Here is a 14,580-nt window from a genome sequence, read left to right as displayed (position 1 = left end):
TATGCATTATGTATATTTTGTAATTAATCGGTCCTCTTGGTGTTTGAAATTATGTACAATCACCAAGCCAATACTGGCAATGCTGGAAATCCGTGCACCGCATGAACATAAGAAAAAATCAAATAATTTGTCACCACTGACTAAATAAGTAGGTGACGCTAACCTTGTGATTTGAACTACGTAACGATTAGCTTAACGGATGGATGTATACAAATATCTAAAAATCTGGGTTCTTAATGAAAATATATTTTGATATCAAACACAAAAAAATTGTACCTCATGTGCATGATTTATTTATTTCATGAGCGAATTTACATACATGCATACGCACCTTTCACTCAATCTTTCTAGTCACAGTAGTATCACACAACTTAAGCTTAAAGTATAGAATTGTCTTTTATTTTACATGGTTTTACTTAATTTTGGACCAGCAGGAAAGGCACCACGTCTTCCTAAGCCGTATGGATATGTGGATCTTGTGACCATGTAAAACTTTCCTTTTGCTTTTTTCGGACAAGAATTTCCAACGTATATCATTTTATCCGTACAGTCGCATTTCATTCCTCGGAAAGCTATCCAAGAATCACAACTGCAACCGATTGTACTCTCTTTGTTTTCAACAGACTCCACAAACAACTGTAATGATCTAATATGGCTGCAGTACATATCTAACAAAACAACAAGGAATAGAAATGACCATACGTAAATACATATATACTGGGTATTGTTATATAATTTTACGATAATAGTAATGTCACAAACCTTCGTACGAAGGCAGATTTGGTGCAGGACAACCTGGCTGAAATATGCCCTGATTTACATAAACGTCAACATGTCCCATTATGTTCCCCATCCCGAGATGATTTGCGTGCCAAAAAGTATCACCGCCATCACTGTGAAACACATCGACAAAACTTGCATCTTCAGAATCAAGTTTTTGGTTGTCGGTAACCATTCGAAAAAGTGGGAGGGATGGGTCTAAGCCTGCATTTACATCATATATCTTCACATGTTGCCATATAGTGAATTGCATCACATTAATTTTGATTGCACGATAATAAGTAAAGTGTATTTGTCTCAATTATTTTCGCCACCTGTAATTCTGCTAATTTTTCCATTCAATTCGGAACCCATAATGCCTGCTGCATGCTGTACTTTCACCACGAATCATTTATTAGTATCAAAACTGAGCGTAACAATAATCGTAATAATCATGTGATAAGTGAGACTGAGCTTACTGCCCCCAGACCGAAGCCGACGACATGGAGGAGTGAGAGGTCAGCGTCCAACTCTCGTACCAACCTGGCACACATCACGCCAACATATTCGGTGACCCTGGCTGCCACGGTGTACGAATATCGACGAGCCTGTACCCAGTCCACGAGTATAACGTTCAAGTCCCCATGATGGAGATAAGCTGAAAGAGAAAGAGATAGATAACTGCCTCTTACTTTTAGTTTAGTATTACCAAAGGTATAAAGATGGGTGTGTCTACACACAGATATTACAATAAGTAAAATGCATAAGTTGCATACCATCTTTTAATCGGAGGAGTAAATTGTCACTATATGTTTGATTGTAATCATGAATGATTAACTTGGTTTGCCTGGTTTTGCTAAACCTTGTAGAGTTGGTTGCATTTGCGACGAGTAAAAAATCCGGTTCCTCCACACTTTCCCTGATGAAATGGAAAATAATGAATATTTATCCTCAATTAAGAAAGTCTTCATGGAGGTTTTGCACACCGATTGAAAAGCATGAATTCCACAAGATATGAGTCCGATGCCATGTCCCAAATTCTCGGAATCTGCCTTTTACTAGTCATGGAATTTGATTTCACTACTGCGACCGGATTTATAAAATAACTATTCCGATACAGTGGACGATTATCTCTTTCCTGTTGTGCAGTAGCTTCGGTTACTCTGTTTACCAAACTTGATAGTAGCGATGTCATTGAGTGAATTGCATTTGAAGAAGTCATGGATTGTATGGACTTTGCTGTGTTAATCATTCCAGAAATTCCAGACACAAAACTCCCAACTTCACCGAGACCTTAGACCCCTCAAATATTAGTACCTATTTATTCATCTATTACTACGTATATGTATGTGAGTATTAGGATACCTTGGGTATGTGATAACTGTGGCACTGAAGCAACTATGACGAGTAAAGATAGTAATAAATATGAGACTGACCAGGTGAATTCCATGATGCTGGATAGAATTAATTGTTCAGAATAATCCGATGTGCGTGAAAACTATGAATACACTGACCAAATCAAGAACGGACTCCAAAACAAGATCTGAAACTAAGCATGCTTAAATTCATTCAAGAATCTTAAAACCATAAAATTACATATTGCTGCGATGTAAAAGTCTTAATAGTGGAAAGCTGCGAATCAACCCACAAAAACGAAGGTGTGACCTACTCGTGGTAGGTTGAACTAAAAAAATTACCGACCCACGACACATAATAGAATGATGCATTAATCTATTAACAATTTTGTAATGACTGCGTTTTAAACAATTTCTCTTGATGCTTGAAAGACCTTCCTCAGTTAAACACAATCACAACAGTCATCATTTTGCTTTGAAAATGATGCATTAAGAAACTTGTGTACGTTTAGTTTTCATGATAAGTTATATAAGTTGTCATAAAGTGACACAGCTAAATAATTATAATTATACAAAATGGTAATTGTATGCAAAATATGAATACCATGCATATTACTTATACATTTCGTATAGAATTAAATTCAAGTTCTGCATTTGCATACTCACATCACACCATGATAAATAAACATCATACTAATAGAATTGAACTTCTACTGCGCTACAAATTACTAATCAGTAATGACCATTATCCAAAATATTTATTTCACTATTATTTATTGTCCATTCATCATAATTCGTAGGATCTGTTGTCCACCATCATGTCCAGAAAGAAAGTGGATCTCATTTTTCATAGCATTGCATGCAAGTTATTGCACCACGTTGTTTTTGGAATGCTGGAAACGTATTGTTGTCGACTACCTGCTACACAACAATGAGCCATCATTGCCCACACCACCAATTGTTGAAGGTGAGAATGGACTACCTTGACTTCAAGTTCAGTTCATTGCCACCTCAGGTATGGAGCTCATGCATGAAAACAAACCGTAAGTTCAATAGCATGGAAATGGGCTGCATTACGAACAATTGTGGCCAATTCATATCCGTCAAACTCTTTTATTCGTCTATGCCATACACTTACGTCGTCGTTTGAATAGAGATGAACGCGTAGGCAGAGCTATCCTCTCAATACACCGAGATACATCAGATATATGTGTGTATATATCTCCATTAAACACGTTTCTAACCAATTTTTTAAGAGAGAGTGAGAGGGTGGTTGACGGGTTCGGTGGTTGTGTATCATGCCCACGGGGGAAAAGTACGAGGGTAGTTTAGCTGATCATCAACATGTTCATACCATCCATCCATGTCTCATCCCATGCATTCAACAAACATCATCTTTCTTTAGGGATGGAACATCCCGAGTTCACTTACTCCTGTGTACTTGCATGCATACATATCTAGCCAGACTTTTACATCATGACATCAGGACAAGCAGAGTGGATTCAAGTTCAAGGAATCATCCATACGTTCTCACTAAATACGTGATCTTTCACAATCACAGGGAAGACCTCATCAAGGGTGGAAGGATTCTGGGCTTGCTCGCACTAACCATGCCTCCTGGAATTTTATAGAAAGTGAAAGAACAAAAGTTATCGAAAAGTGAATTGTGTGAGATCCAGCAGAAATAAAATACGCAATTCGTGTGCGTGCGAGGGGAGAACGGAAGTTGCATAAGGCGGAGGTGAAGAAGATCTCTAGTTCGCCACCACCACAACGCATTTCTTCGTTTCATACTGCATCAAATGCGGAAGTAGTCGTATTTTTCAGGTAATTTTATTAACTTGCGATTTTTTGTGAATTTTTGAAACTAGCAAAAAGTTTATGCGCAATGAAATAACACTAATGAAATTCACGGGCAATTTCATTCTATGCACTGAAAAACAAGCACAATAAGCATGCACGTACTTTTTTGTGACTTTTCAAACGATTTTATTTAATGGGTTTAATTAATTTTCCAAAAATTGATATAAATTGATATATACTAAAAGATAATGGTCGAATTAAAGCAAAATGAAATTTACAGAATGGACGTTTTCGAAATAAACACTGTGCTAAGTAAAAGTAAACTCGAAGTTGCTGCTGTAATCAAAGCAAAATGCATCCATTCGGAACAGCAGCATCTGAAGTTGCTCTTGGATCACCTTTTGTCCCCTTCGAATAACTCAATTGACGACGAGGAAGTGCTTGAGTGGTTATCGTGGCTCGTTGCTGGAGGGTCAACCCCGGAAGAATTCTCGTCCACGGTCCGTCTCTACGATAAGGCCACTACTTGCGGGTTGGTGTGGTCAGAGAATTTTGTCGCTTACCGATGTCGCACATGCGGCATTTCCCCCTGCATGTCACTCTGTACAGATTGCTTTCACCACGGAAATCACGATGGTCATGATTTCATCATTTTTCGAAGTGAAACTGGTGGGGGTGAGTTGTGTTTTTTTTGCATATCCACATACGTACATGCATATAAATGTAAAGTAGTCGGTGAGTGTAGAGCTATCATATAACTAACTTGTACGTATTTATAATTCGTCTCTAGCATGCGATTGTGGGGAGATCAACATTATAAAAGAATCCGGTTGTTGCTCCTTTCATGGACCACATGGATCTCATGCCCATCAAAGTCTATCCGCCTCACCAACGACACCACGGTCAAGATCGGACACTTCAACGTCGTCAAATAATGAACAATCCGCACCGGCAGATCTTTTATGTGTTGCCACCGGAATGATGCCTCGCTTGTTTAACAGATTAATCATAAGCATGCGAGACGAGCACCAGAGGCGGATAGATCAACCCTTAAAGCTCAGGCCTATCACAACTTGTAAGCACAACGTCGACAACAACAATGATCTGCATTCCAGCTTACTGACGCAGGGGCATAAATTCATAAAAATGCTGCAAGGATTTGCCGACATGGGTGTGGCAATGCGACAGGTTTTGATACGCAGTCTCACCAAGTCTCACGCCTACACCAGCCTTGTCCTTCCTCTTCAACCCCCAAACAACCGCACCCAAGATGGGATGGGACTACAATTTAATAACTTCCTGGAGGAGCTTGTGTACTGGACAGTGATCTTTGAGTTTCCAGAAGATTTAATCTGTTTACTTCTTAGCATGAGATCGGATTTTGGGTAAGCTATCTGGAGATGTTTGTATAGACGGATATTTACCCGTGATTTGTCTGAAGCTGAAATAATTTTTTTGCTTTAGATACAAGGAGGACTTCACAAGAGCATTTATTCTGCAGTATTCTACAATCTCAGAGACAATACTACGATCAGGAGATCCCGAAAAATTGTGCAAACACGTTGCTGCCGTTTCCGTCCAACTATTTTCTATAGAGCAACTAGCTATCCAAATGGTGGAAACTATGAATCTTTTGCCCCTTCTGGTAAGAGATAAAATTTAAGATTATTTAATGAACAATTTCTCTTGATTTTGCAAGCAGTTTATTTGAGGCCCGATAGATAACAATATAATTCATTTAGCGTTTCATTTCACAGAGTAACAAGTAACAAGTATACGTAGTGAAAGTTTGGATTTGATACATGTTATGTTTTTAGGTGAACACGCTGCATGAGATGATAAATCAAACCGTCTCAACCGTCCCACACAAGCACACCAAGATGAAAAAAATTATAGTAGATTGTGATCATGACATCATGAAAAACAACTACTACTGGGTAAGCTCCCAATGTATTTGTAATTCATAGGATAAGCAACATTGACTCTTAAAATGCGCCCAACGAGATACATGCATTATAAATGAATCTGCCTCAATTAAAGAAACTCAGATCATAATATAGCAACCTTGCTATTATGGTTTGATTTTTTTTAACAAGCGACTCTTTTGCATGTAAAACATATGGCGAGCAGTCTCTTCTTTAAAAAAATCAAGCCATAGCAAATGTAAGAGAACTTTATCGAGAACGTTGACATTCGTGTATAATTGACTCCGGGCTGTTTGTGGTTCTAAGTGTCCCACGAAATGCTTTACCTTTCAAACTTGATCTCTAATTTCATTGACCTACATATGTACATATATTTCATTTTCAGCCCATAAAATCCGACCTGAAGGAATTGTTATCCCATCAACCTGTAGCTTCCAAATTCTTCCAAGATGAAAATTTAATTAAAACTTGGTTCCAATTTCTTTCTCATTTTCAAGGAATGAATCTAGCCAAATTTATTAAGAAAGGCATGCCACACGTAGAGCAAGAAACTGAAACACACATTGGAGCTTTTACCGCAGGTAAAATTTATTTTATGCAACTGATATGACCAATTTTTTTAAGCACACTAAATATTTTTATTGAACTACTCTAGAGTTGGAAATCAGTGCTACTCCAATGTGGACTCTATTGTCCCATTTGAAGGACGCATCTACTGCAAACTTTACAAAAAGGATTGTGTACCATTGTTTACACAATTTGTTAATGTGGTCAGATTTTGGGTCAGTGAATCGTGGCGAAGTTTCCTTTCACCTTCCGCTTCATCGCAACCTGGCCATGTTCATTCGCCAAGGTTTGTTGTATCAAGGAATTCCTCTTGAGGAGCTGCTACCTTCCGCACAACAACAACAACTCGCTACAATTGCACAACAAATAGTTCGACTACAGTCAATATTTTACCAAATTCTTGGCCGATTGTGGTCCAGAAATGGGACCGAGATATTAAACCAGGCAGAGTCCTACGTCAATAGTTTATGTTGCAACTCGATGATCGACGCTGACATTTTCCTTCTACAAGCCATTGCTGGCAGTATTCCAAAAAACAAGTTTATATCCCTGATTTTAGACGAATTTCAAGTTTATAGCAATTTGGAACATTCTTCCATCGATCCTGAAGAGCAAAATATAATGATAGAAAGTTGTCTTCTATTCTGCGCTACATTAACATCATCCCGAATCAACCTTGGGATGTCTGATGAAAACTTGATGGCCGTGGAGATGTCAACGCTACTCTGTAAAGGTGACAAGTTACACAGTGAACTGATGGAACTGCTCCCTGAGAGATGTGGGTCGGATTCTCAACTCAAAAACTTTGAGAAAGTGTTAGCTCAAGTTGCAGATTTTCAAGCTCCTCACCATTTCCACCAAGGTAAATACGTCCCAAAAGCGACAGTTTGGGAGAATTTGTATGACCCTATTCACACACTGATGAGGTCCAGCAATCGATCAGAGTTTCAAGTCTCTCTCGATCGGTATCAGGAATTTGTAAAGAGGTCAAACTTGATCTCATCGACAGAAAATCTTTGGCCCCCATTTCGAATCAATCAGTCAATTCCACTGGACGATCCAGGACCCATCCCAGATCCCCAATCACTCCTGACGTCAAATCTTCTTCTGGAAGTGTTATTTGTAATTTTATTCAGAGCTGTGCATATGGGAAATGTGCCAAACTTCACAATTGCACTGTCTCTGTATTTAATAGAAATGGCCATTTCTTCTGTACAGAACAACAGCATGATGCTAATTACAGATGATGATGATGATGAGCAAGAACTCAATATAAATCAGACCCCTTCCAAATTGTCAATTTATCCAGGCACAGACTTTGTATCCAACCTGACAAAGAAAGTCAACTTGTCGGTTTGGTTGAACAAGACGTACATCAACAAGTCGGTTCCAGAGGAAAGCATCATTTCACTTCTTCTTCAACTTTACGTGCAACTCCAAGAAAACTCTGCAAATTACACAATGACGGCTGAAACTATTACCAGTAGTGGAGCAAACCGTATCGGCGATGGAGCATACTTTGTGGCAAATTTACTCAACAAACTTGCATCAGAATTCCCTTCAGTCCATTCCCTGCTTGTGTCGAAAACGGCGGTGCAGGACACAAGTGGGGAGCAGAGGGAGGAACGGGAGAGGGAGGAGCGGCGGAAGAGAGCCAAAGAGAGGAAACTCCAACTAATGACAGAACTCGCTATGAAACGTCAACAGTTTATGAAAATGAATGAAGATGCAAATTCATCATCAAGTGAACATTTCTCGTCGTCTTCTAGTTCACTTGGAGAAAATAACGGTGCTGCTGGAGAGTGCGAATTCGAATGTGTGATTTGTATGGAGAAGGGTGGAAGCAAGTTTGAAAATCCATACGGACTCATCACCTACTTGATGCCAACGTCAGTGCTGTCTCACAGAAAGTCACATGACCCCTACGGCCCAGTTGGAATATCAATAGAACCATTTGGGACTTATTGGTCCTCCAATGTCTACCAACTATTTGGGAAGCACTTTGACGAAGGCTCGATTCGATTATCCTTGCCACTTCATGGCGGAATTGGAGTTAGCATACAAAGTTGTGGTCACTACTTGCACACCGACTGCTTCAACTCGTACATGAACTCACTCAATAAGTCAAAGTCTTGCCCGAATCAGAGAGATAACGTTGTGCAGCTGAATCACAGAAAGTTCTTTTGTCCCCTTTGTCGCCAACTGGGAAACTCATTTTTGCCCATCATAAAAGATGCATTGGGATTAAGCTTGTCGTCGCCCGAATCTTCCGAAGAATCTGATGAAAATGAGCTGGTTCGCGTTCTCAGAAAACGGACGACCCTGGTCCTTTCACCAAAACAGAAACTGGGAGTAGAAAAGTTTTTGGATGATGTTCAAAAAATTGTGACTTTTACTAAAATATATGAAGTTGATTCTACCAGTAATAGCTGTTCAAATAATATTGCGTCTTCTTCACTGGTTACCGCAACCACGGCTCAAGCGCTGAGCCTTGTATTCCTAAACGCTTTGGAACTTGAGTCTCTAAAATGCAAAAATATTCCAAACTTGCACAGATCTTACATCCTTCCGCTGTACTCGGTGCTACGATACTCATACAAATCATTGCCTATGGGACACAGTAAAAGGATTTCTCAGGTTTGGGAAGCTATTGTTGCAAATACTGCTAGGCCAACAAGCCCATCAACTAGTATTGCAAAGGCACCACAGCGTGAGGTTCCATTGCTATTGAGGGACTTGAACGTGGTTCTGGTACACTTGATGCTACAGCTGCCTTATGGAACAGAGAAAAAGTACCTCAAGTTAATAACTCGAAGATTATTAATGCTGAAATTAGCCCAAATTCTGACCGGACTATGTGTTCACTTAGATCATGAAGATTTGATTTCATTAAAAAGTTCAATTATTCACCTCACAACAGCAGCACAGCCAATGATTCACATAATCATGGAATATCTTTCGAAATCGTCGTCTGCATCAATATCTCCATTTGAGATTGGGCAAGAAATGAACGAACTTTCTCCAAGTGTAATTTCTAGTCTTTTACGAAATCCGCAAGAGCTGGATAATTTTATAACAAATCGAATGAGACCTTTTGTGAAGAAAGTGCTGGACTGGGCTTCAATAGTGTCACGAAATCCCATCACATTTATGAATGAAGAATCACACGGACCATTTCATAATAATGATGATGATGATTTGCACACGTCGCTGGACTACTTTGGACTAATTGCACATACTCCATTTAACACAAGCTTGTCGGCGTGGTTAGGAGAACTACTGCCACACCGAGGTGTTAACAACAACCGGCTTTCTGACCTATTCATGACTCAGCTCATCTCCTGGGAAGAGCCTGCCTTAAAGGAAATTCCAACAGAATATGACAAGATATTTCAGAGCTATCGGAAACTCAATTGCAACAATTGTAACTCCATCCCTAGTGAGCCAGCCCTATGTCTCCTCTGGTGAGTAGTTGAATATTCTTATTTTTTACACATTAAATAGTAACCAATTGGGAAATTGCAACTATAGTTCATGTTTCCTGACAGACTTTTGCAGTTTTGTATTCATTAGAGACATAATTTAATGCACTTAAAAAAGACACAACTTAAAAAAAGTAGCGTTAGTTGTCCCTACATACCAAAAATATTAAATAACCTAAGCCTTAGTCTAATGCTGAATAATGATATACAAATTTCAATCTATATTTTTTTTCAGTGGAACAATTGTCTGTCTGAATAGTTTCTGTTGTTTGGACAAACAGTCGAAAGTTTCCGAAGTAATTCAGCACACAAACGAGTGCGGGATGGGAAGTGCAGTTTTCCTCTGCATTCCTTCGTCTGCAATTTTGGTAGTTGTGGGAAAAGAAGCGTGTGTTTGGGGCTCCGTGTTCTTGGACAGTTTTGGTGAAGAAGATTTGGACTTGCGGAGAGGCCGACCGCTTTTCCTTTGCAAAGAACGGTTCCAATTTTTGCAATCACAGTGGAAAACTCATTCATTTCACAAATATGAACTAAAATGGTTTGCCCATGATAACATGTTGTAATTTACAGGGAATGGAGTAAATTAACAGTGAATGTAACTTTAGTATTCAACAAATGTTTAGTTTGCATACACTTATTTAAAGTGAGCAAATTAACCGTTTCAATTTTATAGTGAGAATGAAAGTTGATGATGTGAGCTTTCATTACAATTATACAATCATATAGTCTTCGTTTTATTGGAAATATATTTATCAATAAGGACAGGCATAAATTAAAACAGGCACGTTCACAGACAAAAGTGAAAGTAATAATTATTGTATATAACATATTTAATAAACGCTATTTATAACAATACAGATGGATTTCAGAAGCGATGTAACATACCGTCGTACGTGTAGAGCAAAGAAAAAAGCTAATCATTCCATTTACTTGCATTAATAATATTATATATTTGATGAAATATCTGCTAATAAAATTTACAATACATATTGCGAAACATTTTTTGATGTACTTAATCCGCATTATTAATGATTTAGACACGTGGAGTCAGTTTCACTAGATGTGCAAGAGTTGGGCGTCATTTATAGACCGATTTTATTCCTGTCAAATCTTTGAGAAAGTCACCCTTGAGAGATATGAAAGAGTCTATGCATTTGAAACACATTAAAAGGTAGTTCGTTTTATGCAAACTTTTACGCATTTTTTATATTTGATTTTGGAGATAAGTTCTTCATGCTTACTAAAGGAGAAAGTCATAAATGCAAACAATGGGACACAATACGATCACATGCAGGCAAAACTTTACTGAAAATACATATATGCCTAATTTAAGCAAGATGGTATGTAAAATTTTGTAAAAATTCATAACCGGGTATTTTCCATACGTAGCGAAAGACAAATTGACAGCCAATAAACCCAGCTCAATAAAAATGTACTGCTGATGAGCCAAAGATGTTAAATGTTTTGTGTTTACTATGAACTTTATTTTTTTATAATTTACAAATAAATAATAGTGAGACGAATATTTTTTGGGTATATTATTCCAAGTTGAGAGTAACATGAAAAGCACATTGTAACATTTTGTAATAAAACTAGATGCTGAAACACTATTTTTTCGTCTAATCTAAAGATGTAAAATAATCACGAGAATACTTAATTGTTTTTTAATACAACAAAAAAGCCACGGCAGGAACAACATTACTGCGAGATCTCGACTGCATTAAAGCAAAAATAACTTACTAAATCTAAGCCTTTAATTGATCACTACATGTACGAATTCCAGAATATCAATGAAAACAATCAATAATGATGAGCAGTATACGGTGGTTATTGGTTTATTAGTATTATTGCTGTTGTTTCGTCGTCATACTTGATTTCAGACTATTTATAGTGGGACCACATAGCGGAGGACTTTTTCAATGGTCAAAGTTTGTTCCAAATGAGCAAAACCATGGGACATCTAGGAGGATAATTCCGTCATTTCACGGGGATGGAGTGGCTGTGGAAGGTGTGTCTTGGAGGGGATGACCTTCTTTAGAGTAGATTGACTGGCGATTTCGGTTTGCCTGCCGATCCTTCCAAAGAGGAAGGCCAATCTCCATGCAGTACCAGATCAGAGTACCCATCCCTATAATCCCCAAAATTATGGCGATCAGGCCAAACGCACTCATCCCGAACCCGTCACCTCCTAAAATGAAACATGATGACGATGACACAAAATGGATATTGTTAATTTATAGTCTACGTGTAATTAATCTTACTGTTATAATATGAAGACTCTTGAAGTTTGTAATCCTCTTCCTCTCCGTCGGAAGTTGCTCCTCCACCCGAGTTGAATGCCGGATTGTCAAGTGCTAGATAGGAATAATTACATGCAGATCAAATTCAGAAAAATTTATAGATTTAAAATCACTAATACATAAACTACAAAAAGCTAGAAATAATAGAAAACTTACAGTTTGAGTGGAACCTGTGTGTTTTCTGTTGATTATGCTGATGCACCGCGTATCCTGCCACACCCACTGCGGCGGCACCCAAGGCCAACTTCTTGCCACTTATGCGACCTCCTCCTCCTCTGCTCCCTCCACCACCGTAAGCGTAACTTCGTCCTCCACCGCCGCGACCACCTCCGCTCCCTCCTCCCTTGGCTTCAGAGACCACGAGAATCAAGGCAAACACTGCAAACGAGAAAAGGAGTCTGAGTTTTACACTTCACGTAGTCCTCAACAAGCAATAATTGGAATTCGTCACTTGACGGTTTTGCGGATAATCAACCACAAAAATTGCATGATAACACAACTCCACCAAAGTGACAAAAAATTCTTATCGGTCAGAGCGTATTCAAGTCAAATAGAAATGCAATCTTAAAGCAAATTTGAACAGTTTGACTTGTCACATTTTGTTGGAAGTTGGTTGGACTGCTAGCAAATATTGCTGACTGAGGAACATCATGTGTATGCATAATATTCAGTCGGTGTGAAAACAAAAGTATGTATCATGAAGAATAATAAGCTTTTGATGATGATGCTGCAGTAATTTGATATTTTTTTCCATTCTCTGGCATTATGTAAGTATGCATGTCATGACTTAAATGTGTAAACTGATATTCACAGCTAAGATGGTCCTCCGTCCGTAGGCTACAAAAATGCATGGAGTCTTGGCTTTGGTTAGAAATAATAACGGATGGAGTGAATTCGATCCTTTCTTGCAAATCATTATGTTCAGCATACATACATAGATTCAAAGTACAGAATTCAAAGTACTGGATGTGTCCTGTCATACATTGAGGTCAAAAATTAAATAAATACTCTATGTACTTATTGGTATTATATTTGCAGTTGGTTGATCATAAGTTATTTGACGAGTGAGAGTGAGGTGACGCACAGAAATTGTTATTGATTTAACCATTCAAAGTTATAGACTTGAAAATGGAAACTATTTAAAGACGAAAATATTTACTTAAGATTTTCTCTCTCAATTCAAACGAGCTCTTTATAGTGCATCAGTCTGAGCTTTATTTGTTGTGGAAATAATTCTCAAATGTCAAATATGCTATTTAGAGGATATGCGATTCTTATCGCCTATGTCTGCATTTATACATACGTATGTATGCTGGAATCGTTCCTTTCCTTTATCTCAGCGGAAACTGAACCAACTAAAAGTAAAGTGGCGTCTTTGTCTTTACTAAAAAATAATGTCACAGTTGTTACTGTGATGATATATATACATACTTCTCGTGATGTAGCTTTAAATTAGCAAGAAATCAAGAAACGTTCCATAAATCTAGTATTTAGCTGTGCTTATCGTTTTGTCGTGTTAACTATGGGTTCATGTACATTATTCTAGGACTTGGATGTTGCCATATGCATACATAATAGCGAACATAGCAGAAACAATCAAGTTTTCAAGAATCTCACCTGCACAGAAGCAAGCCCAGAAAACCAGTGATAGTTTGTTTCTTGTTCTTGCCTTCTTCGTCATTGTTCCTCTTTCCTTTAGATTATTGGTCTACGCCTAGGTGCCGTCAGTCGGGAACCCGATCCAGTGAATTTTTATCAAACAACACTAAATTAATGACTAGCAGAATCCCTTGTCTGCAAGGTCTGCAATTTAAGTGTGACAACTATTTGTGATGTCAACAAACTATTTAAGAGACGATAAAATCTAAAACTATATTGATATATGTTAAGTATATTTAAAAAAGTTAAAAGCAAATAACCAGTTAATTTTGATATACGATATTAAGTTATCTCTTTTGCTATACGTTAAAACTGATACTATTTCAGCGTGTCAAAAATGCACCCACAAAAAAAATCACTTTTGCACTATATTATTGGCAGTGCACAGACGAGTGTGATTTTCGCATGAGCGAATCAAATGTTACTTGTAGCGTCCTTGAATCACTTTATTCCAGGCGAGACAGCGTACGGATGGGTGATGATGAATGATGGAGGTAATTTATCCAGCAGTGAATCTCAGCTCATTATGTCGTCGTAGTGCGACTTGTAATATACTTGCTGGAAGCTAATCTGTCTAGTGTCTTTTTACCAACAAGAGCCAAATTGTCAAAATAAATGTTTCATCTGTTCAATAAAAATGCACGCCAACTCCTAAGCTCTTAACCCTGTTATTTTATTATTATTCCTGCCGTGCGTAGGATGATGACGAAGAAGACCTGCATCTATATCA

General features: G+C 38.1%; 3 protein-coding genes across 3 annotated transcripts; 1 reads left to right on the top strand and 2 right to left on the bottom strand.

Moving 5' to 3' along the window:
- Nucleotides 1-269: 269 nt before the first annotated feature.
- LOC110847171 (pancreatic triacylglycerol lipase) lies at nt 270-2,549 on the bottom strand. The gene is made up of 7 exons (XM_022094052.2): nt 2,125-2,549; nt 1,746-2,052; nt 1,536-1,678; nt 1,239-1,417; nt 1,095-1,149; nt 763-984; nt 270-668 (listed from the first exon to the last, which is right to left on the bottom strand). The coding sequence occupies exons 1-7, from the start codon at nt 2,207-2,209 to the stop codon at nt 403-405; spliced, it is 1,257 nt and encodes a 418-aa protein (XP_021949744.2). The 5' UTR covers nt 2,210-2,549; the 3' UTR covers nt 270-402.
- Nucleotides 2,550-3,577: 1,028 nt separating this feature from the next.
- Nucleotides 3,578-10,890, top strand: LOC110845944 (E3 ubiquitin-protein ligase ubr3). Its single transcript, XM_022092505.2, has 8 exons — nt 3,578-3,941; nt 4,198-4,592; nt 4,708-5,302; nt 5,382-5,562; nt 5,735-5,854; nt 6,228-6,423; nt 6,498-9,873; nt 10,127-10,890. The coding sequence occupies exons 2-8, from the start codon at nt 4,199-4,201 to the stop codon at nt 10,452-10,454; spliced, it is 5,190 nt and encodes a 1,729-aa protein (XP_021948197.1). The 5' UTR covers nt 3,578-3,941; nt 4,198; the 3' UTR covers nt 10,455-10,890.
- Nucleotides 10,891-11,346: 456 nt separating this feature from the next.
- On the bottom strand, nt 11,347-14,525 carry LOC110847700 (DEAD-box ATP-dependent RNA helicase 9, mitochondrial). Its single transcript, XM_022094688.2, has 4 exons — nt 13,809-14,525; nt 12,348-12,569; nt 12,153-12,245; nt 11,347-12,079 (listed from the first exon to the last, which is right to left on the bottom strand). Exons 1-4 carry the CDS (start codon nt 13,870-13,872, stop codon nt 11,874-11,876), a joined length of 585 nt encoding a protein of 194 aa, XP_021950380.1. The 5' UTR covers nt 13,873-14,525; the 3' UTR covers nt 11,347-11,873.
- Between the last annotated feature and the right edge of the window lie 55 nt (nt 14,526-14,580).

This window comes from Folsomia candida, unplaced genomic scaffold (genome assembly GCF_002217175.1).
Source record: "Folsomia candida strain VU population unplaced genomic scaffold, ASM221717v1 Fcan01_Sc003, whole genome shotgun sequence".
In the NCBI taxonomy this organism is placed as follows: Eukaryota; Metazoa; Arthropoda; class Collembola; order Entomobryomorpha; family Isotomidae; genus Folsomia; species Folsomia candida.
The sequence above is the reverse complement of the archived record's forward strand: the minus strand, read 5'-3'. Positions and strand labels throughout refer to the sequence as shown.